The sequence below is a fragment of the Pantherophis guttatus genome, chromosome 4 (genome assembly GCF_059756535.1).
Source record: "Pantherophis guttatus breed Tessera chromosome 4, ASM5975653v1, whole genome shotgun sequence".
Taxonomy (NCBI): domain Eukaryota; kingdom Metazoa; phylum Chordata; class Lepidosauria; order Squamata; family Colubridae; genus Pantherophis; species Pantherophis guttatus.
Window position 1 is genome coordinate 138889013 of NC_142066.1, and position 27807 is coordinate 138916819.

At 36.5% G+C, this 27807-nt stretch overlaps 1 protein-coding gene across 2 annotated transcripts in view; it reads right to left on the reverse strand.

Annotated features, from left to right (window-relative positions):
* Positions 1 to 27807, reverse strand: part of ODAD2 (outer dynein arm docking complex subunit 2) — a 106585-nt gene that overhangs the window by 19902 nt on the left and 58876 nt on the right. For both annotated transcript variants that reach the window (XM_087892907.1, XM_034402375.3), the window contains exons 16-17: positions 27399 to 27641; positions 13889 to 14003 (exon numbers count right to left, since the gene is read on the reverse strand). In XM_087892907.1, coding sequence (XP_087749033.1) covers positions 13889 to 14003; positions 27399 to 27641 — 358 coding nt within the window. The remainder of the gene's footprint in view (positions 1 to 13888; positions 14004 to 27398; positions 27642 to 27807) is intronic.

Below are 27807 nucleotides of genomic sequence, written 5' to 3' on the forward strand. Positions count from 1 at the left end.
TTTTATAACTAAATCTCAGCAATTAGGTATGACAGAAATATCTACTTCATAGATGATCAGGTTTTTCTAGCATCATGGCAGAAATCATTACTTTCTACCTTCAAAAGTATGGTAGCTCTATGTACTTCACAATCACACCTCTGAATTGCATGTGATTTATGATACCAGATCATTACAGCTACTGCTTTTCAAATGAACATACCATGAAAAACATACTTATCTGCCAAAATACTAAAGTGTTGTATCTCTTTCATGTTTCAGAATCATAATTTTACATCTCATATTAGTCTGAACTCTTATAAACTAAATGCTGCTTTGAAAAGGTACTCTGTTTATAAACATTATACCCTTACAGATAAAAGCATACCAAAAAAATAGTAGTATTTTCCATTTGGAGCATCTTAGAAAGCTTAAGATGTCACAGCCAATTTATCAACTGTGGTTGCTTTTGCCCAAAAATGTGATGGTGTGGCTGTGCAAATAAACCTGAGTTACCAAGAATCCTCTGTGGACTATGATTTCTTCTGGAGAACCTGTCCTTGTCCAATTCCATTGCCTACATCTTAAAGTCCATTTACAGGAGGATAGGAAAAAGAGAAAATTCAGCATGTCTTTTCTGCATTTCATAAAACACTGTTATATAAGAAAATGAGCTTATAACATAAAATAAGTAATTAATATGTGAGCCAACCATCTTGGAAAAGACTATGTACACATCTGAGGAATGTAATTCTGAAGCAACATTTTGTTAGTCCAGACTGATGCCATACAAAATGAGTTCTATTATGAAGGTTAATACTGTCTACCTATAAAGACTTCACCATTATGGAACATGAATACATATGATTTTCTACTAATGCAAACATTATAGTAAATATTTTATGTACAATTATAGGGAAATATTTTAAGTTTCATTAAGATTTAGTACAATTGCCACAGATCAGAACAACACATATTCATTTTCTGGTCCTTAAAAATATTATTGTTGGGTAATAACAGCTAAAAATGAATGTACTAATTCTGTTAATTTAATGCATTCATTGTCTGTGTCCCAGCTTGCAAAAGCTAAAGCCAATCATGTACAGAAAAGGCTCAAGATAGAGTTAATCAGAAATACTGTACATATATTTCTCATCATTTTATCATTGGTTCAATTTATCTTATATTTAATTTTAGTTTATTTCCAAATATTCTAAGTCTCTGGAACAGCTTAGAATTTCAATTTAAGTAAACCAATATTCTCTTCAGCTAGAAGCCTCAATTAAAAGACTTCTCAATTAACAAGGCAGGAGGGCCATCACCATACGATCAATCAAGATCTTTAGTTTACAGCCTTTAATTTATTAAACTTAATTATTGTTTTACAGCATCTTTTTAATGTTTTAAAATAAAAATATATTTTCTGTTACCTTCACATACTAAGGATTAGTTGAAACATTTATATCAGTCCCCAAATAATTTCTTTTGACCTAATTCACCTACTAATACTTTATACCAAATAAGCTTTAGAATGTAGAGTATTTTTGGTATCCTAAATAATGTACATATTTTTTAATGCAATGGTTTTGATAAAATCAGGGAAATTAACACAAAAATATTGGCAAATGAAATACAAACACACAAAATAATTTTGCCATATATATTATGTATAACAACTCTCTAATATTAAACAAGATTATTTCTAACAATAGTAAGACAGCAACAAGAGATTTGGTGGTTAGTTAACACTTATTAGATAAGAAGAACTGAAGAAAACTTGATCATGGCAAGATATTACTGTACTTAAAAACTTAAATGTAATGGGAGTTTTACATTTCAGTCACATGGGGACAGCAAACAAGGAGAAGAATAAATAATTTGAAAACTCTATGAGAAGAAATATATAAATGAAGTCAGATAAAGTATATTTATTATATATAGTAATAACAAAGTGCTCTGATCAGAACAATGATCTGCTTCTTTCAATTGAAGTATAGTTCTCTGAGATTCTCTGAGATTCTAAGAGCCCAATGAACGATTGAGTTCCTTCATGTATCACTTCAGTAGCTATTTATTCATAAACAAAAACATAGTTCTGTTTGCCCCTAAACTTCACTGTAGATTTAGCACATATGCTTTTAATAATTTTAATAGCTAAAATGTGTATTTCTTTCATAAGATTTAATAATCAGATTACAAATTTATTACATACTCTACCTTTCAATTACATGTGCCCAGGCTGTCAAACATAGCTCTTCTTACCACAAACTAGATCTTCATTCATAGCTTTATGAAGTATTGAAGATCCACAAAGTTAAAGTTAATCACAGTAACTGTTAAAATTGTTTTGTGTATGCAGGTTGTGATAAATTTCTTTATTGTCTTAAATAAAGGTCTTTGTTAAAATTTATCAGATTGCTATCCACATTCAAAAGTGCCTGAATCATTTTGGAACCTATCAGTCTTTGTTTAGGATCAACATGGCAACCTTCTTCTAACAAGGCAGACTTTGTAATCCCTGAATGTTTTTTTTTTTAATGTTTACATTATTCACCACAGGGAATAAGTAGTATCATGACTACAAATTGACTTTCCAATATCAACAGAGCTCAGAACACTTTTCACTGCAATTCTTCATAATTATTTGCTTAGATTGGCTAATATACTTCCACTCTGTCACAGCAATTACTTCTACCGTTATGGTTTGTAGCTATTGAATTAACCGGCTAATTAATCTAAATCTACTTCTGTTAAGAAGATTCTGTTGCCTCAATACTGCTCTTTAAGCACACACATACATGATTAATTCTGATATATACTTTACCACTGCAAAAAACAATCATTAATGCCATGCAGGATCAACATTTGCCGTGATGTACAGATATGCTCTTCTATTGCCCATGCAGCATGCCTTTTAATTCCTCAATGCCCCAATGCAAGCAGCCAAAGTACACCTGGATCTGCTTGACTGTGATGAAAAAGGAAAGCTTCCTCATAAACACAAAGTATCATTTATTATAACACTGGCTCTATTCCCTAGTTTGACATTAAGGAAGTGATCCTGTAAATTAATCTTAGCATCCAGCAACTTCTACAAGTCAACTATGCAACTTTCCATGTTTTTTTTATATAATCCTGCATTCAAAGCTTTGAGATCTATCAGTTCAATAATATTGTGTGGGATGGTGGACTTCCGGTTTGATGTCACGGCGAGACAGTCAGGGAAATAGCGGGCTCTGAGGAGTCCCACGAAAACCCCGGCTGCCAAACCGCCGCCAATGGGTCTTCGGACCGAACCCATCCTGCAGGGATGGGGGGAGAAGAGGGGTGCCTTGGACGACTGAGAGGAACAGGCAAGTTCCTCGGAGGTCAGAGGGAAGCCTCTGTGAATCGGCGGGGGGGGGGGGGCGGCAGCCACGGCGGCTGCTACGAAGCTGGGACAAACCAAAAAGAATAGTGCAGGAGGAGAGAAGACGAGAACGATGTGCTTGAAGCCGGGTGAGTGACACCAACCCAGACGTGAAACAACAATAGAGCATAGACTATTACTGTAAGACCCCTAGCCATAAATAGTGGCTGTGGATTAGTGGGGCATGAAGAGTCAATAAAGTAACAACAGGAACAAAGACCCGTTAAGGTTGGTTTTTTTTTTCCTAAGATTGATTCGGAATAATTGAACATCGAGACATGTTGGAAGTTAGGAGAAACCCTTTTTAAATTGAAACTGGATGGATTTTTTTTTCTTTTGAAGAAAGGAAAAGAGGGGAAAAAAGATGTAATACCTTTAAAATTTAGAAGCAGAGAGAGCTCAATGACTGGCTGAAAACTGCTACATATTATAACAAAATGAAGAATGCCGAGACTAAGGGAAAGTGTTGATTACGAAGATTTGCCTCTTGTTTGAAAAAGAAATAAAGTGACTGGTCGTTTAATTTGGATTACTTTGAAAACAACTAAAGGCTTTTTTTGAATTGTGGAGATTTTTATTCTGTCTGTGGGTGGTTTACTTGATGAAAGAAAGAAGAAATAAAGTGGAGTTTTTAAAATCGGAAGTGGTGTAGGAACAAAAGAAGGCAAATGGTGCAGCAATAAAAGAAGAAAAAATGATGAATTTGCATGGAATAAGAAACAACTAAAGAACTAAAAAGATTTATAGAACTTTAAACTTGGCAATATTGAACTTGAAATGGAGTGCCTATGGACAGATAAGGAAAGGGAAAAAATAAAATATTTTTGATTGTGAGATAATAATATAAAATAATTTGATTAAATGGAAACACTATGTTTAATTTTTTTTTTTTTAATATAAACAGGAGGCATATATAGAATAATACAAATGGAAAATAAAACAAGATGATTTAAAATTATTGTTAAGGTGGGGAAAGATTACTTTTAATAGAATAAGAGCATAAATGAATATAAGATGATATATCGCAATCCGTGTTGACAGGGGGGCAGCGGTCGACCCCGAGGCGCCTTGTTTGTGGGGTGCCACAAGGGTCGGTGCTCTCGCCCCTCCTGTTCAACATTTATGTGAAGCCGCTGGGTGAGATCATCCGTGGTTTTGGGGTGGAGTTCCATCAGTACGCTGATGATACTCAGCTGTACATCTCCACCCCAGACCATCCCAACGATGCCTTGGAAGTGATGTCCCAGTGCCTAGAGGCCGTGCGGGTCTGGATGGGGAGAAACAGGCTTCGACTCAACCCTTCCAAGACCGAGTGGCTGTGGTTGCCGGTGTCCCGGTATAGCCAGCTGACGCCATCGCTGGTTATTGGGGGCGAATCATTGGCCCCCATGGAAGGGGCCTGCAACTTGGGCGTCCTCCTGGATGCACGGCTGTCTTTAGAAGGGCATATGACGGCCGTGGCCAGGGGGGCTTTTTATCAGGTTCGCCTGATACGCCAGTTGCGCCCCTTTCTGGATCGGGACTCCCTATGCACAGTCACTCAAGCACTCGTCACCTCTCGTCTGGACTATTGTAACGCTCTCTACATGGGGCTCCCCTTGGGGTACACCCGGAGGCTCCAACTGGTGCAGAATGCGGCCACGCGGGGGATTATGGGAGCGACTGGGCGCTCCCATGTGACTCCTCTCCTGCGCGAGCTGCATTGGCTTCCGGTGGACTTCCGGGTGCGCTTCAAGGTGTTGGTGATCACCTTTAAAGCACTCCATGGCTTAGGGCCAGGGTACTTATGGGACCGCCTTCTGCCACCAATAGCCTCCCACCGGCCAGTTCGCTCCCACAGAGAAGGCCTCTTCAGGGTGCCGTCGGCTAGACAATGCCGGCTGGCGACCCCCAGGAGGAGAGCCTTCTCTGTGGTGGCACCTACCCTTTGGAACAATCTACCCCCAGAGATACGAGTGATCTCCGACCTCCGGACCTTTCATCGGGCCCTAAAAACTCATCTCTTTCAGTTAGCCGGTCTCTCTTGATTTTATGGTTGGTTTTAAATTTTGATACGGATTTTAAATTGATAATTTTAAACTATGGGCCAAATTTAATTATTTTAAATCTATTTTTAATTGTACTTATGTATAAATGTTTTTATTTTGGCTGTTCACTGCCCTGAGTCCGAAAGGAGAAGGGCGGTATAGAAATTCGAATAATAAATAAATAATAATAATAAATAAATAAATCTGATGTAAAACATCTCAATGTTATATTGTAACTAAAATAGAGAATGGAATGTTTTAATACTAAATGTTCAATGTACTGGTGGAAGGCAAATATGTAACACAGATTTAAGTAGTAAAATAAGACTGATATACTTTGGAATTGATTATTATTAGAAGATGTTGGGAAATACCCAGAAGGAGTAGGGTGAAGATGTGCTTTATTTGTTATTTACTTTTTCTTCTTCTTTTCTTTTTTTCTTCTTCTCTTTCTCTCCAACTTTTTTAATTCTTATTTTTCTTTTTTTCCCTCCACTCTCTTACCCCTTTTTCTTTTTTTTTATAATATGCTGAGAATCAGCCAAGCAATTGGAAATACTGAGGTGATTATGGTGGAAGATAGCTATAATAAAATATGGTGGGATCCAGCTAAACAATAGGTAGAGATATAGAGGAGAATATGCTGCAAAACAGCCAAAACAAATATGCTGGGAAGCTGGGAATCAGCTAAACAGTAGTAGGAGGTATGGAGGAGAACATGCTGTAAAACAGCCAAAACAAATATGCTGGTAATCAGCCAAACAAAAATGGGAGGTATGGAGGAGAAATGCTGGAAATCAGCCAAAATAGAAAATGCTGGGAATCAGCCAAACAATAGTTGGAGGTACGGAGGAGAAATAAATAATGGGAGATATAAAGAGGAGAAATTTATTTAATATGAAATGAGATGAATATAAAATGATTCTGTGTTAAATAGAAAATGTAATAGATGATAAATATAAGAAAATCAGGTTTTAATTAATGGAGTTTAAAATTAATAGAATTGATGAAATGGGTTTAGAGATGAAGGAGGATATATAGAATGGGATTTGTAAATGGATATAAGAATTGTGTTTATCTGGAAATTAGATTAGTGGTGATAAAATAATGGTAAATGTTTAAATAATGATGCTAGAATATTTGTTAAAATTTGTGTTTTGATTTTGATATTGAAAGAAGTAATAGAAGAAATTGGAAAGAGCTGTTAAAGAAATTGTAAGTGATGTACCTCTCAATGACAGGATCAAAACATTGTTCTCAAAAGATGTATTTTATGTTTATGTTTGTGGGAAATTTTTTTTTTTACAAATATATATATATATATTGTGTGGGATTGTAATAAAGTCTTCCAAAGATGGTTCATTTTCAAATACGATGTAATATGATAATTACATTAAAATTAAAAAGAGGGACAAGTGATGACAACTAGAGATCCACTGACTCCAGTGATTTTCCATAGAGCTATGTGCACACTCTAAATACTTTAAAATATTAAAGAAAATTAATAGGGCAATTATTTTATTAGTTAAGTCATTTAATAAAGGGCAAAAGGAAGCTGTTTTTCTTTTTTTCTGATACTGAGAAAGTATGTTCCTCTGGCATTGCTAGTACCTTCATAGAATCTATTTTCCCTGCTGTCTAAGATAGAGAAGGACAGTATCAGAAATGGCAAAATTCTTATATTAATGCAGAAGAAGCATAGATTTTATTCTCTATTTAGCAGTTGAGGGATATTGGAAAATATAAACTTCATATTCCTTGCTTACTTATTAATTCAGAGCTCTAAAAATAAAGAATAACATACAGAAAGCATGGGGAATACACAGAATGCAGAATATACAGAATAACAGATAAAGAACATAAAATGGGTGAGCTTGGATTGTGTTGCCATAACATCCTTTTTGACCCTATTCAGCCCAACTGTTGATGCTGCTAACCTTAAAGCAAGTTTTTAAAATGATGTCTTTTAAAGTAAAAATAAATTTAGTCTTTGCTCATCAAGAAAATCAATTCCTCACTTTTCTTTTTGTACTATCTTGGAGCATTTGACTAGAACTCAGGTTTAGGTTTCAATAGTCAATAGTCCTATAATGTTTGACACTCAATGGGCAATGCCTATAGAAAGTAAATTGCATATTCCTATGTAAGATTAAAGATAATTCCCAACTAATAAGATAAACAAACCCAGTGATAAATTCCTGTGTTCCCTAATAGATTTTTGCGAAAAAAAGCCTCTATCTTAAAAGATACAAATTTCATACTCTAGCTTCCATTCCCAAATTCTGGACCCTTCTATAACTGGAGGGCAATGCTGATACTGTATATATTGGTATGAGAATTATATGTTCTCTCTTCAGAAGTTAATGAGCTTCAGAGGAAACATAATAGGGCTACATTTGCTGCATTTCCTCTGCAATGTGGGACAGGCAATTATTTACTGCAAGAACTCCCAATTCATCCCATGTTCAGGGATTTCCACTTCCCTCCTGAGCAAAAGAGAGCCAGTTTGGTCTAGTGGTTAAGGCACCAGGTTAGAAAGCAGGAGATCATGAGTTCAAGTCCTACCTTAGCCAGCTGGATGACTGTAGCCAGTCATTCTCTCTCAACCCAACTTACCTCCCCTCTGCTGGGAGGAATACATCTGCCCTGCCCTCTTTTTCCTCTTTTTTTCTTTAATCATGTGAAGCAAATGGAACAAAGGAGGAGCAAGATAAAGGGGCGGAGCATCAGCTAGCCACTGTTTTCCTACATTGGACAGCTGGAGCAAGTGCTGGCCAACTTATAGAGGTGGGAGGAACATGTAGAGTACCATTCAACAGTGTGTAAACAGCACTGATATTTGGGAAAGAAGCCAATAGCCATTTGAACATACCTTGTCTTTCGTCTTCAGCCTAACTCATTAAACATTACCCTTGTTGACTCTGGCATGGTATTACTTACATTTTGGCTCCCTTTTCCTAACCTTGTTCTGTTTCCTTCATGTGTATCTGGCTTATATTAATTTCTCATCTTCTTTTGTGTCAACACACCCTAACATTTCCATCCTTCCATCCAACTGATGTTTCACTGTGTCTTTCCATCTCCTGTTTCTTGGAGGTGGTGCATGTTTTATCAGAATTCTGGTAATTATTCTTATACTAAGCAGCATATCCAATTTCTTCAAGTGCGCGTGTCTTTGACTTGCTGCTCATTTCCCTTTTTGCCCTTGCCAAATTTGCTATGGTTTATTTGTATTCAAAATAGTCCCCCCCCCCTCAATATTTTTATTCAGTGTATGGATAAACATATGAATAGATGAATAAAATCTAAATAAACTATTTTCTAATTTGGAAGCATATTCTGAATTTGGTAATCACGAAATTTCAATTTACAAGTTAGCAAGTTGGTCAAATATTGTCCCTTTTGGGAAATGATAAACTCCCTTCTTGTTAAAATTTGTTATATGAATCAAAATTGAATATTTCATATCCAGTTTTATTTTCTCAGTGATGTAGTCATGATAGAAACTTAGTATGACTAATAATGTGATCATTGCAAGAGAATGATTATAGATGTGACACTCTGATCAAGCATGATTAACAGCTCTATAGACTTGAACTCCTATTTAGGACATATTAAAGAAATAACTAAAGATTTAATTCATATGAAAATCAACTGCCACCCATATAAAATATGTGCAAATCCAAAATATAATTCAGAGGAATCTTATAATATATGTGACTAATACTCAGGGGTGAAATCTAAAAATTTTGCTACCGGTTCTGTGGGTGTGGCTTAATTAATGGGTGGGGCTTGGTGGTAAGGTGACTGGGTGGGTATGGCCAAGTCAATGTCACTTCTTTGCCCTTTTTTAACCTACAAAACACAGCACAACACAACTGGCTCACCCACAATATAAAAGCAGCTGTGCTAGACCCAAAATAGCCCCTGCAACAAGCAGGAACCTCACACAGCCACAAAAAGCCCAAAAAAACCAACTTTCACACTTTACACACACAAAATTCCACATACAGCTTTGTGAGATTTTGTGTGTTTGTGTAGTTAGAGTGAAACACTACAGAAACACACTAAATCTCAGAAAGCTGCACAAATATTATTTTATTTTAATTTATTTTTATTTTTATATAAAAGCAGCTAAATTTAAAACTTCCTAAACTTTAAATGGCTAGGTCTAAAAAAAGAACAACTAAAAAAAAAACCCAATTAACTATTTTTTTTAAAGCTCCCAAAGGGGAAAAAAACTTACCCAATAGAACAGGGGTCTCCAACCTTGGCAACTTTAAGACTTGTAGACTTCAACTCCCAGAATTCCTCAGCCAGCTTTGCTTTGCTGGCTGAGGAATTCTGGGAGTTGAAGTCCACAACTCCCTGCCTCCTTGATTGCAGGCAGGGAGATTCAGTTGCTTGCTGATGCAATGGATTGCAGGGATTACAGCAAGGCGTTGCAACCAGCAGCTAAGGTAAGCAAGCTGAGGGGGGGAAGGGGAGGGATTTTTGCTACTGATTAGCAGGCAACTCAGCTGAGATCGTCAGAGCTTGGATCATCAGAGCCATTTAAAAGAAAAAAAAAAGCTCTGATGATCGCACAGTTCAGCTGGGCATGGGGGGCGGGGGCACTGATTTTTGCTACTGGTTCTCCGAACTGCCCGCCGCCATCGCTACCTACTCTCCTGAGCCAGTCCGAACCAGGAGCATTTCACCCCTGCTAATACTATATATCTAATCCTTTAAGCAGAATAAAGTTAGAATATTATTGCATGTATTATGTAATATATAAGTTTACAGAAAAAAAGCTGAACATCATACCCATATATCTCCAATATCATGCATAGGAAAAAGTATGTACATATGAAAGTACAATATAACCCAGATGATATCAATTCATACTTTAGACATATATCTTAGCTCTTTCATTCATTTTTTCATACAATTGATCCTATACTTATGTATTTCTCCACGTAGTACTAATCCATAGAGAAGACTAAATGATTGACAACATTTCTCCAGAAGATAAGATCATCTTCATTCAGTTCTATTTAATCCTTAATTTTACGTCTATTTTCTTTATTCATTTAATTAGCTAATTCATATTCTTTACTTCTCTTATATCCAAGACACAATATTCCATGTGCTTTGATCATCACCAGATGGACCTAAAAACCTTACTAATCTCCATGATCCATCATGAGTTTGATTAACTGAGGCTTTCATGTAACATTTATTAAAATAGTAAAAATATAGACTTAATATCTAGTCTTAATCACACCTGTCCCATATGTAAATTTCCCTACTAAGATAAGGTCAATACTGGTCAGTTTTAGCACATGTAGTTTAGTACATCATTAGTAAACCCAAAGCCTGATTTTATTCCAGATACGTTCATGTTATTCCATGCAAGTTAAAATCCCTAACTCAGGAAGTCAATATGATATTATCTGCATCTCACCAACTCAGAGACACAGAGTGCACTGACACAGGATGCAAATAATTTAGCAATAAAGTAGGGTAAAAAAATCAATCTAATGCGAATCTTTAAAGTTTAATTAACCAGCAAAAGAGATTTTTAGCTGTTTCATCTAGTGTAGCTAACATTTTAATATAATTCTAGAGAACCTATGATTCAAAAAACAGCACCTTGGAGAGGGAGGAGAAATCAAATTTATTAAAAGTATGACCAAAACACAATAAAATAGAACTATAATACTGTGATTGTGTTCATGCAGCCTAAAGTTGCATTTGTCTTTTTGCAACAGCCATATTATATTCCTAATTCATATTCTGTTTGCAGTCAATTGTTTGCAGTCAATGACATTTGTTAGAAATCCTGTTACCAAGCCAGGTATCTCCTATCCTGTATCTGTGCATTTTTTCCCCTATATTAAAATGTGCATTTTTCTGGCAAATTATTATACTATTTTTAAGCCATTTCTGTAACTTAATATTATTCTGAATTTTTTGTATTTTTTTTTAGATTATTAGCTATCTTTCCCCTTTTTTACCATCTACATGTTTGATAAGAATCCATTGTGCCCCGTGGTATACAGAGGAACTGAGAGGGATGAAACGCATGAGGAGACATCTAGAGCGCCACTGTTGGAAGACAGGAGATGAACTCGATTGAACACGGGTAAGAGCTGCTATTATGGCTTACCACGTGGTGATTCGTGGAGCAAAGTGTGAATACTTCTCCATACTAATTGCGTCTGCAGATAATCGCCCAGTGACTCTCTTTAAGGTGGGCCATCTCCTCCTGGGAAAGGAGATTGAGGTCCATCTGAAGGGACAAGCTGAGGAGTTTGCGGATTTTCTGGAAGACAAAATCACTCAATTTCGTTCCCAGTTAGATGCCAGCGTGGTTGCTGGTCCGATGGAAGCCCTTGAGGCAACTTCTTGCCCTATTATCTGGGAACAGTTTGACTTTGTTACTCCCGAGGAAGTGGACAGGATCTTAGGGAATATGCGCGCAAGCACCTGTGTATTAGAACCATGTCCCTCTTGGCTTGTGAAACCTTACCAGGAGGTGACAAGCGGGTGGAGTCTGGCAGTGATTAATGCCTCCCTACAGGAGGGGGCAGTGCTCCAGAACTTTAAGGAGGCTGTGGTCTGCCCTCTTCTTAAGAAGCCATCGCTAGACTCCACCCAGTTGGATAATTTCCGATCTGTCTCCAATCTTCCCTTTTTGGGGAAGGTTGTCAAGAAGATGGTTGCATGGCAGCTCCAGAGGTTTCTGGATGAAATGGATTATCTCAACCCCTACTAGTCAGGATTCAGGCCTGGATTTGGGACAGAAACGACATTGGTTGCTCTTTTGGATGTTCTCTGGTGGGAGCAGGATGGGGTTTTGCATCCATCCTTGCTCTACTTGACCTCTCGGTGGCTTTCAATATCATTGACCATGGTATTCTCCTGGAGCGGCTTCGGGGGATGGGAGTAGGAGGCCTTGTGCTATCCTGGTTCACTTCCTTCCTCTGCGGCTGCTCTCAGTCAGTGCTGATAGGAGGGGAGAGATCCAGCCCTCACCCACTGCTATGTGGGGTGCCAAAGGGCTCGGTACTCTCTCCACCTCTGTTCAACATTTACATGAAGCCGCTGGGTAAGATCATTGGTCATCATGGACTGAGGTATCACCAACATACTGATGATACTCAGCTGTATGTCTCAGCCTGTGGTGAGTTAAGTGATGTCCTCCCTCTCCCAGTGCCTGGAGGCTGTTAGGGGCTTAATGGGGACAATGGGTTGAAACTAAACCCTGGCAAGATTGAGTAGCTCTGGGTTTGGGGTTCGTTGGCTCAGGGAGAATTGGCATCTTTGGTCTTGGATGGGGTGGCAATACCCCAAACAGATCCTGTGTGTAATCTGGGGGTTCTCCTGGACTCACGACTCCTGCTCAAAGAGTAGGTGACGGTCGAGTCCAGGAGGGCCTTCGCGCAACTGTGAGTTGTGCGCCAGTTATGCCCTTTCCTAGACCAGCAATCCCTACTCACAGTCACTCATGCCACTTCCCATCTTGACTATTGCAACACGCTCTACATGGGGCCTTGAAGAGCATCTGGAAGCTCCAGTTGGTGCAAAATGCAGTGGCCCGCACGGTTTTGTGCAGACCCTGGTGTGCACATATATTACCTCTCCTGCGGGAGCTGCATTGGCTGATGATTTGCTTCTGGGTACAATTCAAGGTGCTGGTTGTCACCTTTAAAGCCCTTCATGCTTGCGACCAGGTTATCTGAGGGACCGTCTCTTGCCGGTCACATCTACCTGACCCATTCGAGCGGGGAGGCAGGGAATGCTGCAGGTCCCATCCCCGAGGGAGATATATCTGGTGGGACCCAGAAGAAGGGCCTTCTGTGTGGTGGCTCCCTCTCTCTGGAACATCATTCTCCCAGAGATTAGAACGGCCCCCACCCTAATTCTCTTCTGGAAGGTGCTGAAGACCTGGTTCTGCCAGCGGGCCTGGGGAACCCAGAGCAGGATGGAGCCCATTAAATGGCTCATGTGATCGGCTGTTGCTGGGACGAGAGGTGGGGGTCAGGGATGATTTTATTACATTAACTTATTTGATTTTTTTGTGAGTTTTACTGTTTTTTAAATGTGGTTTTTTATATTCTGTAAGCCGCCTTGAATCGCCATAGGCGAATAGGCGGCAATATAAATCTAATAAATAAATAAATAAATAAAGATTATGAACTGAAAATATTGGCAATAGGTGCTAGTTGAGCATCAAGACTTGACTCTTGTGATACTCTACTCAATATTTTAATAACTATTTCCAGTTTGATAAGGCACAGTTCATCTTTGTTATGTACCCATTTAATTGTCTTACTATTCAGCCAACACTAAGTAACTTGCTAATCAGAATATCACCAATACATTGTCAAATGGTTTGCTAGGAAATAAACTAATTTTTTGGTTGTTTATTATTTAATTCACAACATTTGGTGGTTATTTAGATTTGAATTTCAAAGTATTCATTTACCTTTGCGTTTTCAATACAAGGACAAATAGCCCAGGCTGCGCTGGCCTGAACGCCTGGGTGAGGATTTTTCAACAATGACCATAATAAGCGAACGCCATCCAAGCGATCAATTATCCTATCAAACAGAAACATAGAAAATATTTAACTGAAAATTAGAAGATAAAAATATGTGTTTGATTAATTGAATGATAGCTTATTTATCCAAGTTCAATTTATTCAATTCTATCATTAAGACTATGGATATTCTTTATGAATAGGTTTATTATAGTAATTTTTAAATAGAAATAAATTAATTTTTTAATAATTGGATGGTTGTATATACATCATTTAAAAATATAATTGTAGGTATTCAAAAATATATACTTTGTATCTGATAAGTAAGATATACAATTTCATAATAGTTTGCCTTAAAAATAATTCCTCATGAAAATAAAAATAAAATGATACTATATAGATGGACTCCAGTAAACTGCAAACAAGCCATGTGACTTTTTAACAAGCTTTATGCAAAGTCAAACCAAAATTGAAACATACTGGTTTCTTTCATATAGCAATAAATACTTTCCAAAACAAATATTTATGCCAAAAAGCTATGTACTTTATATTGAGTCTATGCTTAATTTATTTAACTTGCTCTATGACATATTTTAAATATCTATGTGCTCACCTAACATTCAGAATGAAAATGGGTCACACTACCACAGTGCACTCTTTGTTGAGTATGAATAACGTACAACTTGTTTCTCATGCTTTCCCTAAGACAAGACTAACACTGAATACTCTGTTATAATTGCTTAAACATACTGTAATCAAAGTATCTTCATGTCTAGCTGAAAAATGAATTATCATCAGAGCCATCTTTAAACCATCTGTCTTATGTTTATATATCAATCAGTCTAGGGGATCATAACTTCATATTAAAATCCACAGAGTACTTTAAAATGGAGAGGAAGACCAAACAAAACTTAATATCCTTTACAAACTTAGTTTTGTTCAGGAAGATATGCAAAATTCAAAGCAGATGAGGTGAAGATAAAAAGACTCCAACACACTTTGATTTATAACCTCATGTTTAATTTTAAGGTTCGTCCATGTCTCTAATTGTGAATACATTATTTTGGAAATAAAATAGATATTTTACCTATGTAGAACTCAAATAAGAACATCAAATTTATGTTCATTATGTAAAATGAGTTTGCAAGGAATGAAAAGCACAGAATCAACCTAGTAGATAATCATACACTTATTATAACCCAGCTAGAATGCTTTAGGAAGCACAATTTTGTCTAATGTAACTGCAGCTTTACTTAAATCAATGCAATCTGGTTATATAACTTTGTTTCTAACATTCAGGTAATTTGGAAAAGACTAATATTAATTTGTTGGAGAGAGCTACTGTCAATTTCAAACATTACATAATGCAGACAAATTTATATTGCCAGCACAGATAATGCAAAAAAAAAAAAAAGTTTTGCCTGAAAAATAGGAAATAAAACTTTAGGCTAACAAATAATTTAAAAAGTTGATAGAAATAGAATTAAAAGCTATTTAAGAAACATGTGATAGAGGATAAATAAGAACACTAAAATCTATTTAATGAATTCTAATTCTAGTCCAATATTTCAGATAGTTTGATAATATTTTACAAACATGTATATATTTTGTAACATTTGACAATCAACACACACACACACACACACACATTGAATAGCATTGTTACAATGTCTGTTTAATTATCTCTTAAACCATTCTACTTCTAAAATCCAGATCTTAGTTTTAGCAGTTTAGAATGAGGCAGCCAAGCCTGACAAGTAATCTGATCAAGATCTCTCAACAAGGCCCTACATGACAATGGTTTCCAGATATATCTTCTAATCAAAAATCTGCATTATATCTACTGTACCATATTACTATTTAATAAGGTAAAGATTTACTTTTTTGATTTGTTACAGCCCATCCAGTTACAGATTTGAAAAATTATGTTGCTATTGGTACAGCATTACATTACTCTATCTTCCTTATCTCCACTGTTTTCTATTCACATTTTTGACTTTCATTATCTGTACAAGTTCATTTGCAATCAGCTTTGAACTACAAGTCCAGCAATTCTGAATAGGATTTGCATCTCACACGGCATCCGCTGGGGCTCACTTTATAAATGGGGCATAGTATCTTCCCCTCAGTGTGACTGTGGGGTCCCACATCAAACTGTAGATCATATTATGACCTATTGTATGCTAAGGGCACATACTGGACCAGTAACTGATTTTTAAAAAAATATAAACAATGCTGCACTTAGACGGCCTAGACATTGGTATTTGAATATAGATCTTTTTAACATTTATATTTTACTATGTTTTGCCATTCTAGGTGAAATGTTAATATATATATTGGTAGTCCATGTATGATATGCCATACACTAAATAAAAAAGTAATGCAATCAGGCTAAGTAAGATATCCAGAATTGCTTCTGATGAACCTAGTTTCCTGCTTCCTACTCATTTTTTAATCATAACACTCTCCTTAAGGTATCATTTACTCTCTACCCATTTATCTAGGCGTGAGTATCTTGGAGGTCTAATTCTTACGTTTCACAAAGGTAATGGTAAGACCCAGAGGGCTGAAAGGCACAGAACCCACAAGCTTTCAACAGAAAGACTCCTTAAAATGATTTATGCTGGCCTTGCTATTGAGACCAGCAATACAATCCAGATGGTTTAAGATGGAAGCTCAAACCCTGAATTGTCCAACTGGCCTGTTAGAGATAAACTAATGCTACAAATAATGTCTTCATCTTGACATTCTTATGACCAGTTGCCAGAAACATTGACTCATTTTCTAGTCTGATTATTTGGATGCAGCAGACTCAGTTCGCTCTTTGCACTCTAGAGTATGGAACAGTTTTGCTACCTCAGCTGACTCTTGAACTGCTAACTGACCTTGTCTTTGCTAAAATCCTTCGCTCATTGTTACTTGACTAGAAGGAAAAGTTGTTGCCTTGCCAAGCACAGTGGTTCCTCTAAGACAAAAATGACAAATTTGCTTGATTGGTTTTAGAATGAACTGTCTCCTATATAAGCATCAAGTGACAGGCAGCTTTTGATCTATGCTGAAAGCCATAGCAAAATCAAAACATATTTTAATACAAGTCGTATGTTTTCCTGTTGACCCAGCTATAGAATTTTAAGCATGAAGAGACAAATACTATAAAAAGAAATGGACAAAAATATTCTTAGATTGCAAAAAAGAAGCTATTTTTAAGGAATTGAAAGATTATTAATTTTCATTTACTTATGGTCATAGACAAAAAAATTAAAGAATGTTGGAAAGAAGAGGAGAGGAGAGGAGAGGAGAGGAGAGGAAAGGAAAGGAAAGGAAAGGAAAGGAAAGGAAAGGAAAGGAAAGGAAAGGAAAGGAAAGGAAAGGAAAGGAAAGGAAAGGAAACGAGAGGAAAGGAAAGGAAAGGAAAGGAAAGGAAAGGAAAGGAAAGGAAAGGAAAGGAAAGGAAAGGAAAGGAAAGGAAAGGAAAGGAAAGGAAAGGACACCCCTTTAGATGGAATCTTGAAGTCTGGATTGTAATACTAAACAGAGTCAAGAATGCCCACTGAAAATTAGCAAGTGATCATGGCTTGTGACCCCACTGGCTTCCCTACTGACTTTCTAGGGAAGCTGACAGGAAAGATTGCAAATGATAATCACATGATCATGGGGTGCATATCAGCCAGTCCTAAATGCAAACAGGTTGCCAAGCGCCCAGATTGCAATCATGTGACCGCAGGAACCTGTAGTGGTTATAACTTTAGGGAAGGATCATAAGTCCCTTTGTTCAGCATCACTGTAATTTTGAACTGTCACTGAATGAATGATCATTAAAGGAGCGCTACCAGTAGTTTGACTGTAAAGGATCTATCTCTGCTGCTTTCATTTGATCTGATTGTATAACCTGAATACATAGCTATGACAAACAGTATCTGTTTGCCTTTCCTAAAGAGCTTGAGCTGTTCCTTAATCGTATGTACATGTTTGAGCTCCTAGAACATTATTCTCCAGAATTTGTGCTATTCCCATTAAGACTAGTTTGATTACTTTCCATTACTTTTCTATCATTCTCACTGGGTGAAGTTGTTTCCAGAAGGGCCATCTATAGTATAATCATCTTCAAGAGAGATCCACTATAACCTCAGAATTGTAACTCCTGTGTTTTCCCGCCCTTACTTTTGCACACAAGAAAAACCATTAAACAAGAAGAGAAAACAAACTTTTTGAACAGTAAATCTGGAGGCCAGTCATTCTACAAAACACTAATGGTTTCCTAAAATACTGTGTATGTAAAACAATCTTGGTCACATTGATTACTTTTGCAATTGATACTGGAATATGTCTGCTAGACCCTGATTATTGTTGGTTATGCAATTGCTTTTTTAAACTAATACATGAGCTCATTAAAAAAAAAGGATTGCAGGGTTACATTTGTTTTACTGCCAAAGTAACAGTTCTAAGTGAATCTAAAGCAAGCCAGTTTTGTGCTTTAATAATTTGATATTGAATATTTCCAGGGTAAACAAGCCTCAGACTTTCTCAAAGACACATGCACACACTCAACATCTGTTTCTTATAGCTATCATCCTTTTTGTTACACCAGTATATGCCAGGACTCTCAAGAAGTCTGACTGCATCTCCTGCCAATTGAGACCACATACACAAATGTAAACAGTGTTATACTGAATATATATATTGCGCTCCCTGGTAAGATTACAGGTTTCAAGTCTTACAAAGCACAATCTCATCTTTTGGAAAACCGCAGTTCAACTCTTGTAAACTTAAACAAAAAGTTACAAGCTGCTTTGATAAATAGTATTGTAAATCTGAGAGTCAAGCTACATCTGGTTGGTTTAGCGAATATTAAATTTTAGTGCATAAGACTTACTGATAAAGTGGTTTGAAGTTAAATAAAATACAACATAAAGCATTTTTAAAAATTTACAGTGTAATTGTGCAGGATAGGTAAACAAACAGAAACACCCTCAAACAAATACACTGGGGAACATTTTCTAAGAACATGTTTTACATAGTCTAGACCAGCCTCTAGACTATAGTGACCAAATGCTCACTAAATGCTCATTTAGTACTCACCAAATGCTTTGTACAAAATCTCCCAGATTTTTCAGTCAATTTGGCTAAGAATGCTAGGAGAAGTCTGAAGGATGCCAGGTTAGAGAAGGCTGGTCTCTGTAAAAAACTACTTAACGGAAAGCTGGGTGAGTTATATAACTTTTATAAATCAAAAGAGCATTCTGTTGAATTAATAACAACATGCACTATTGCCTGTGCTCTATTATCAGCCTGAGGTATCTGTGTAACAAAAGATATTATCATCAGATTCAAGCCTGTATTTCGCATACTGGCATTCAGATAAAGTTGTTACTCTGCTGAAATATTCCAATTAGTAGGATTGTGCATACTATTGGAGGAAAATGTCACCATACGCCTCTTTAAACCCAAAGTATTGAGCTGTCACTTCCTACCAATGACTCATTGTGGCCATTTCCAACTCTTTGCATTTTTTGAGCACATGCATGTATGCATGTACAACAAATAGTTCCAGATCCAGAATTTGAGACACTTAGCATTTTGAGCAACAGGTTTTGTGGATACAGGTAATCCTCAATTTATAACTGTTCATTTAGTCACTGTTCAAAGTCACAATGGCACTGAAAAATATGACTTAGGACCATTTATCATGGTTACAACCTTTGTAGCCTCCCCATGATCATGTGATCAAAATTCCGATGCTTGGCAACTGGTTCATATTTATAAACTTTGATGTGTCCCAGGGTTATGTGATCATCTTTTGCAACCTTCTGACAAGCAAAGCCAGATTCACTTAACAACCAGGTTACTAACTTATCAACTGCAGTGATGCACTTAACAACTTTGGCAAGAAAAGTCATAAAATGGGGCAAAACACACTTAACAAATATCTCACTTAACAGAAATTTTGGGCACAATTGTGGTTCGTAAGTTGACAACTACCTGTATTTTGTAAAGTATCCTTTCTAAAAGATTAGTATAATCCCATGATTTAAATCCTTCTTCTACTTCCACATCTTGACTACTCATTTTAAACATTTCTCCCTTCTCTGCCCTTTTCCATTGTCTAGCTTTCAAAATATCTACTCTTGCCCCTATCTCTCTTCCAGAAAAATCTTCCTCGTTCTCCGGTTCCTTTTTTAATTCCTTTAGAATACTCTCCCCTTGGCTTATTTCATCATCCTTATTATTTTTGTTATTATCTCCTCCTTATCATCTTGTTTCATTTGTTTTGTCTGTTCTGTTTTTTCATCTACTCTTTCATTTGGCTCCTCCTCTTCCTGGGCATCTTGATCATTCATTGCCCTTTGTATTATATTTCCCAACTTTTCATCTATGCTCTCGATTCGGTTCATCAGTATCTCCCTTGTACTTTGAATTAACGATGCCATCTCTTCCCAAATTCCACTCATTTCTTCTTGATGAAGCATCTCATTAAATTTTATTGTGTCCCTGTTTTGTCCAATAATCCAAAAACCATATATTCAAGCCTAAAGTCACTTCTCAAAAAATTCAATATTCTTAAATCTTTGTATCCCACAATTGATCAACCTGTTCCTCTGGATAGTCCCATAAGTTTTCCAGAACCTCCTTAAGTCCCTCTATAGATTCCGTCTTGTGTTGTAATCTTCAGGGGTCATTTTAATGATAATGTTTTTCTTATTCTCACATTTAAGTCTCTTGTAATCAAGTATTTCCAAGATTTTGGGAATGTGTTATACTTCCTTTCGTCAGCAGGTAGCACTTTTTGATTAGATTTCAATGTTAACCAATTTTTCCAGTTTTCCACAATATAAAAATAATGTTTTTTAAGTAGATAATTCCAGCATTTCAAAGTGCCTATCCAAAACAATGCCTGTCCAAGTTAAAAGTCCAATTTTCTATATTTTTAATGATTTTTTTTTTTGCCTTTTCCCCTTTAATTCTTATGCCTTCAGTTTTGAAATTTTCCTCAGAGTGTTAAGTCGCTGCTGCTTTTAAAAATAGTTATGAACCTCTCTTTTCCTGGATATTCTTTTGGGGTTAAAATTTAAATAAAAAGGATTCTTCTTCTCATCCAGTTCCAGACACTGTTCACCAACTCTGCTCCAGCACAATTCTTAGATATTCCTTGGCTGTCTCAGTTTTGTGGCAGCCATCTTAGACTGCCTCTTCTCCTCACCGTGGCATAGAAGGAAAAAAGCTCTGGGGTTCAGCAGGAGAGGAGATCTCTCCTGCGATCTCTCAGAGCGCCCCTCCTTAGCTTTGCCACCCCTACAAGGCGGCTTTGGCTCCTTTTGGAGCCCAGAAACAGGGAGAAGCCAGCATGTGACTGGTAGTGTCAAGATGTCAGCCGGAAGTCCCTTCTTAAAATCCTTCTTAAATTAAAACTGGAAAGTTAATAAATCCAGAAAAAATGTGACAAGCTATGGCTTGATTCACATATTGTACTAAGAAATAATGTGCATTTTTCATTTGGCTTAGTGCAATGTTTGAACCCTGTCACAAATTGTTTATTGCATACTATGTTATGTGAATTATTATTGGTTCATCGCACAGTCAGCTAGATATTTAGACTAGATTTGGCAGCGATCAGTGGTCGCGGCGGCGATCAGAGGTGGCAATCGGTGATGGCGGCAATCAGCAGCGGCAGTGATCAGCGGCGATGGCAATCCTGCCGCCTAGAACAGCTGATCAGTGGTATTCCAGGAGGCTGATCCAACCATCAGTCAGCTGCTTGGCAGCAAAAGCTCCAGTGTACTCCGGCGGTGGCAGCAGCTCAGTTCAGTTGACCGGTGGTGGGCACAACGGAGACGAGCCCTGACAAGCCATGTGCTGGGGCTGTAGTAACGTGCTGAACCTGACCAAGCTGTTTGCTGCAAGGAAGCTAGCCAGATGAATACCAGATGGATGCTGGGAGACAGAGGCAGATTTTTTTTTCTTTTTTCCTCCTCTAAAGCTAATGTGCATCTTATGGTCCAGTATGTCTTATAGTGCGAAAAATATGGTAGCTTCTTCATTTTCTATGACTTTTTCTATTTTAGGATGCCACTAGTTCTTGCCTGCAGGCAAATGGCATTTCTTATACATCTTCCAATGCACTGTTGTTGCTACTTTGTCATGCCATTGCTTGTTGTGCAATCTTCATGCAGCAGCTAATCAGGAGATTCACTGGGGTAACCATAGCCAGTTTATACCAAAATCTTTCAATTTTGATTTTCAGTTCTTAATACTTTGTGATCTCCAACTCTGTCTTCTAGTCTACTATTTTCTGGTATTGCCACATCAATTACCCATCCTTTTTTTCTTTTCAGTTACAATTAAATACAGTTATGAGCCAAGACGTTATCATTTTGTATTCAAAAATCCCACAATATTGTAACTTGCTCATTTCTGAATACTTTTTTAACTCTATGTTTACACCAATTTTTCATTACTGGAATATAATTTTTATAGATGTTCCAGTAAATTCTGGTAATTGTCTTATATTGTTGTTTATAATCACCTTCTGTGATCCCCTTGTATGATTTAAGCAAATAATGCAATGTTTCTTTTTGTTTTTTTGCAGAATCTGTATCTTGAATCGTTCGATGATTTTTCAGTTCTGGCCTTGATTGCATTAGTTTGAATAGCCTGAACAGGCAAAATCAAGTCTTCAGTTTCTTTTCTTTCTTTCTTTTTTATGTTCCAGTTGTAAGCCATTATCAACTTTTATCTTTATCTGCTTTCCCTTTATTCTTTTTTTAGAAATTGATCACATAATACTTTTCATTGACAGCATTCTTTTTTTTTAAAGAATTTTTTTTATTTTTTAAAAAACAAAATCAAAACATAAAAACATTGACAGCATTCTATTTGTGGCTTTATTAGTTTATTTTGAAATTCATATTTTGTTTCCTGCACATTTAGTAAATTTCAATTTTTGAATCTTGTTCTGGACTGTTTTTATGTAAAAGCCAATGCATGTGTTTCTTCTGGACAGATTGTTTAATTTGAAGTAAACCTCTGCCTCCACTGCTGCAGGGCAGATATATCAATCAATATAACTCCCTTTTTACAACCCTGTAATCCCTTAATTTGGGATAGAGTCAGAGATGGATCTGGATGGATCTGAGTATTTATTAGCCAGATGCCCTTCCTGATGCCATGCGGAGTTAGCAGCGGATACTTTTTTTTTTTGCACCCTAGGAAAGAAACATCTGCTATCTAGGATTGAACTCTCAATCTTTCAAATGTGAGTCTTCACCACTAGGCCACCACACCGTTCATATCAATCAATATAACTACAGGGATATAATGCATAGTGAATAATCATTAACTTTCTTGTTTTGTGGTTCAAACTGTCCAGTTCAGCTTGTCCACAGTCAATGATTCCAAGTATTGATTACTTTGATGGTATTTCCACCATTCATTTTTTTCTTTTCTCACTCTTTGGGTGTATTCTTTATTCATCAAAAATTTAATTTATCTATGCTTGGTGTTATCCAACTGTAAAATGCCCAAATAGTTGAGGGGTTCATCTGATGGCTCCTGATGATTTGGCCATTCAGTATTTCAATTCCATTACTGTTGTGGTTTTACCCTGATTTATTGCAGTTGTAGTACATTTCTCTAAGCCAAATGATTATTGTTATTGCTGTTGTTGTTGCATATTTACAGGGGTGAAATGCTCCCAGTTCGGACTGGATCACCCGATCTGGTAGCGATGGCGGCTGGTGGTTCGGAGAACCGGTAGCAAAGATCCCTGCCCCCCCCCCATGCCCAGCTGAGCCGCGCAATCATCAGAGGCTGTTTTTTTTACTTTTAAAAGCATTTTTTCCTGCAACCTCTTCGGCCGAAAAAATGCTTTTAAAAGTAAAAAAAAAAAAAAGCCTCCGATGATCGTGCGGCTCAGCTGGGATCGTCAGAGGCTTTTAAAAGCATTTTTTTTCTGCAACCTCTTCAGCCGAAGTCACATTAACCTCCCACCCTCCACCAAACCATGCCCACAGAACTGCTGGTAACAAATTTTACATTTCACCACTGCATATTTACCATATGTTAACACAAGATACCTAGACACAGACTGATTATAAAAAACACCCTTTGTGTCAGTACAGTAATAAAACTTAAATAATATATTAGCAGCATGAAATAAAATATATTTGCCTTTAACCAGAAGAGCCAGACAAACTCTTTGGGAAGCCATTTCAAACTGAAGGAATACCACCAAGAAGGCCTACTCCTTGACAACCATTTGCTACATCACAGCATGAGAGAGAATCTGGAGTAGGGCCTCTGAGAATATGCTAAACATAGCTAACTCAACCACTCTTGATGACACAAACTAAAGGATGTTTGAATATTCTCCTTTGTATGTTCTTTGCTGTACCTTTTGTTTAAAGTTTCAGCTATCATTAGAGGTGGGGGGGGGGAGGTAGCATTCAGCAATGGTCTTGCATTGAAGAATCAAATTGGAAGAACAAAATAAACTAAGGAGTAATACATACTTTAACTCAAGAATCATTTGATTCCAGTCAAATGTTCAACAGTTCCTTTCCTTTTGTTTAAATAAAGTGATATCTTTCAGATCACAATTTTAGGTATTTATTTGGATTCACTACCATGTTTTAACATTCTTTTTATTCACTACTAAAATTTGCCTTTAACTGGGCAAACAGTATATCATGGGGCAAAACGTTTTTGACCAAGGTACCTCAAATGGGCTTACAGAATGTGTCCAAAATCCAGAACCCCCGACTCCTGCAGAATTGTAATATTGCAAATTTTATAAAACATTTCATGACATAAAACTTATCATAAACATTTTATGATGTAGTTCAAAATATCATTTAAAAATCCTGGAATTAATTCCTGAAGTATGACTATCCTATACAGTTCAACATGAGCTATTTTCAAGATCAATTTATCTCTCAATATCTTCCAGAATCTTTAAGAACTTTTTCAGAAAAGGCAATACATTAGAAGCCATTGTTGAAGATATTGAGGAACTGGGTAAGAAAATATTTCTGAAATGATGCTCAAGCAGGTCATATGTTGTCTATTCTAGTATAAAACTGGAGACAAAAGCAGTAGCCTCCAAGCAGTGTGTTATTGCTTAATGCTCTACAATATGTTGTTTGGATTCCACTGTCAATTTATGACTTTACCACCAGTATTCAGTTAATACAAAAATTACATGTGAACTAACCATTATTTATGAGATATGATATAATAATGATTAATTCTATGCATATCTTTCTTCCATTGAACTTGCTTCATTCATTCTATGCCATATTTACATTTCTGCCCTATCTTGCCACTGGGTGACAGCCAAAGCATGAAAACAAATGGTGCTTTCAAGGAAATTAAATCACTGCACTAAGAAAAGCAAGTGAGGCAAAATAAAACAGTGGGAGCAAACAAGGGCTGTATGCATTTGGTCTTGGCTGTATAGAAGCAAAGAACTACATGCCCTTGTCAAGACTTTTTCCATATAAAGCAAAATATTATTCGAAGCTTTTAATGAAACATTTATCCAAAAAGGAAATGCTTAAATCTCAGATCTAAGTTTTACATTATAAAAGTCAAAAACCAATAACTTGGTTTACGTGTAAGAGTGCAATGTGGGAAGAAGAAAAAGAAAATGTGGTTTCATATTTTTTAGTTTCCATGCACAGCTACTAAATTTTTAAATACTTCAGGAAAACTCTTATAATGCCAACTATGTAAAAGTTTTTTAAAAGCCTAGATGGCCAGAAGCAGGAGAAACATATTTTGCCCTAAAACACCTTGAAAGAAATATATAATTGTTTTTGGGAGTTAGGATTCAAATATTATCAAAGAAGGAATGACAATTTGTTGGTGAAGGATAGAGTTTGTATTCAGAAGATCCTGGAATCTCATCCAGAAATCCAACTTTCTACCTCAAACTTTAGAAGTGAAATTGTTCTAAATGAGCCTGATGGTCTGCCTCGGAAGAAAATGTAGGATCATTCATATGCTTATCAGCCTTAAACTATTTAAACTTTGAAAGTTGCTATACAGTTATTTCTAAATATGTGACTATTGAAAGGGGGACACGGTGGCTCAGTGGCTAAGATGCTGAGCTTGTCAATCGAAAGGTCAGCAGTTCAGCAGTTTGAATCCCTAGTGCCACATAACGGGGTGAGCTCCTGTTACTTGTCCCAGCTTCTGCCAATTTAGCAGTTCGAAAGCACGTAAAAAATGCAAGTAGAAAAAATAGGGACCACCTTTGGTGAGAAGGTTCTGTGCGCCTTTGGCGTTTAGTCATGCCGGCCACATGACCACAGAGATGTCTTCGGACAGCGCTGGCTCTTTGGCTTTGAAACGGAAATGAGCACCGCTCCCTAGAGTCAAGAATAACTAGCACATATGTGCAAGGGGAACCTTTACCTTTCCCTATTATGAAATATAGGTATATTCCGTAATATATTACGGAATACAAAGAATACAGAGTTTTGAAAAATGGTATAATCTACTCAGTATTTTTAAAATTGAGACTTGATATCACTATAACTGAAATGATTCCATATTAACATAATAAAATAATACAGAATATAAAATAGATTATTATTGGCCTGCCCAAACCTTTCCATTAAGAGACCAATTTAGTTTTTAGGATTTTATTAAGGAAAGGACACACAACCTGTTTTTTGTCATTGTGGCTTCATTCTTCTTAATTCCTACACAACACATATAAATAAATGGTGGAGCTGAAAAGCCACCGAGATCCATTCACATTCTCATTCTCCCTCTCATACACAAAACACTGTCAAAGATAACTTATTTTGATTATCTTTTGTCCCCTTACAGAAGACTCCAAAAGAGGGATAGACTGGTCACAGCAAGGAAGAGGAAATCACTCTTGTAAAAAGCTTCTGAAATTAACTGAAAGCTACATTATATCAAGATCTCTTTATGATTTTAAGACTACAAGTTATCAACCCCTATATTAAGTCATAATTAACATAAAAGTTCAAGATCCAAAAAACTGTACAAAATCCCACAGTTCTAGTAATGTTTCTGAAACCAGAAGCAGGAATTCATTAGAATGTCATTTTAGAAAAGACTTTGAAACAACATGAGTTTACTAAACAACTTGTGGCATTTGATGCTCCCATATAAGTAAAAATCATGATTTAAAATTCCATTGACTACATTCTGCTAATACCATATTCAAAGCAAGGAGGGTAATTTCATATTCAGCCCACCATAAAATCATCAATGAATACAGAAAAAGAGCCTCAAAAATATTGTGCAGCTTAGTTTATAGTTTAATTTTAATGTTTTAGCTATTGAAATATTTCAAATGTTGTTTATTTGAAATCCTTTATTTGCTAAATGTAATTCTTATTTATGACATGATTTCATAGCACTAATTTCAAATGTGACAAATATGGCAATGTGTATATATTATATACTAAAGAGAAAAACTTACGCCATATTTTCTGGTTCAGTTGCGCAAGACCCCACAGCTTTAGTCACATTCACAAGAAGAGCTTGATTTGTTCCAGTGAGTAAGGCAACAAGAGATGGGATTCCACCACATCTACGGATAATGGTCCGATTGGCTTGTTCCTGACAACATTCACCAAGGGCACCTACCACATTTACAAGAACTTCTTCTGGCTGATCTGTTAGCAAGCCAACCAAAGCTTCTATGGCTTTGTATTCCCGGAATCTAAAAATAAAAGTTTTATGAATATAAATATTTATAAATATAAATATAATATTTGTCAATAGACTTACTCCAAGTTTAATTAAATTCAAAGAATTTGGATTTTATTATTCTGTCTCATATTTTGGGTGGTTTAATGGCATCATTCTACAATACAATAGGAATTAAG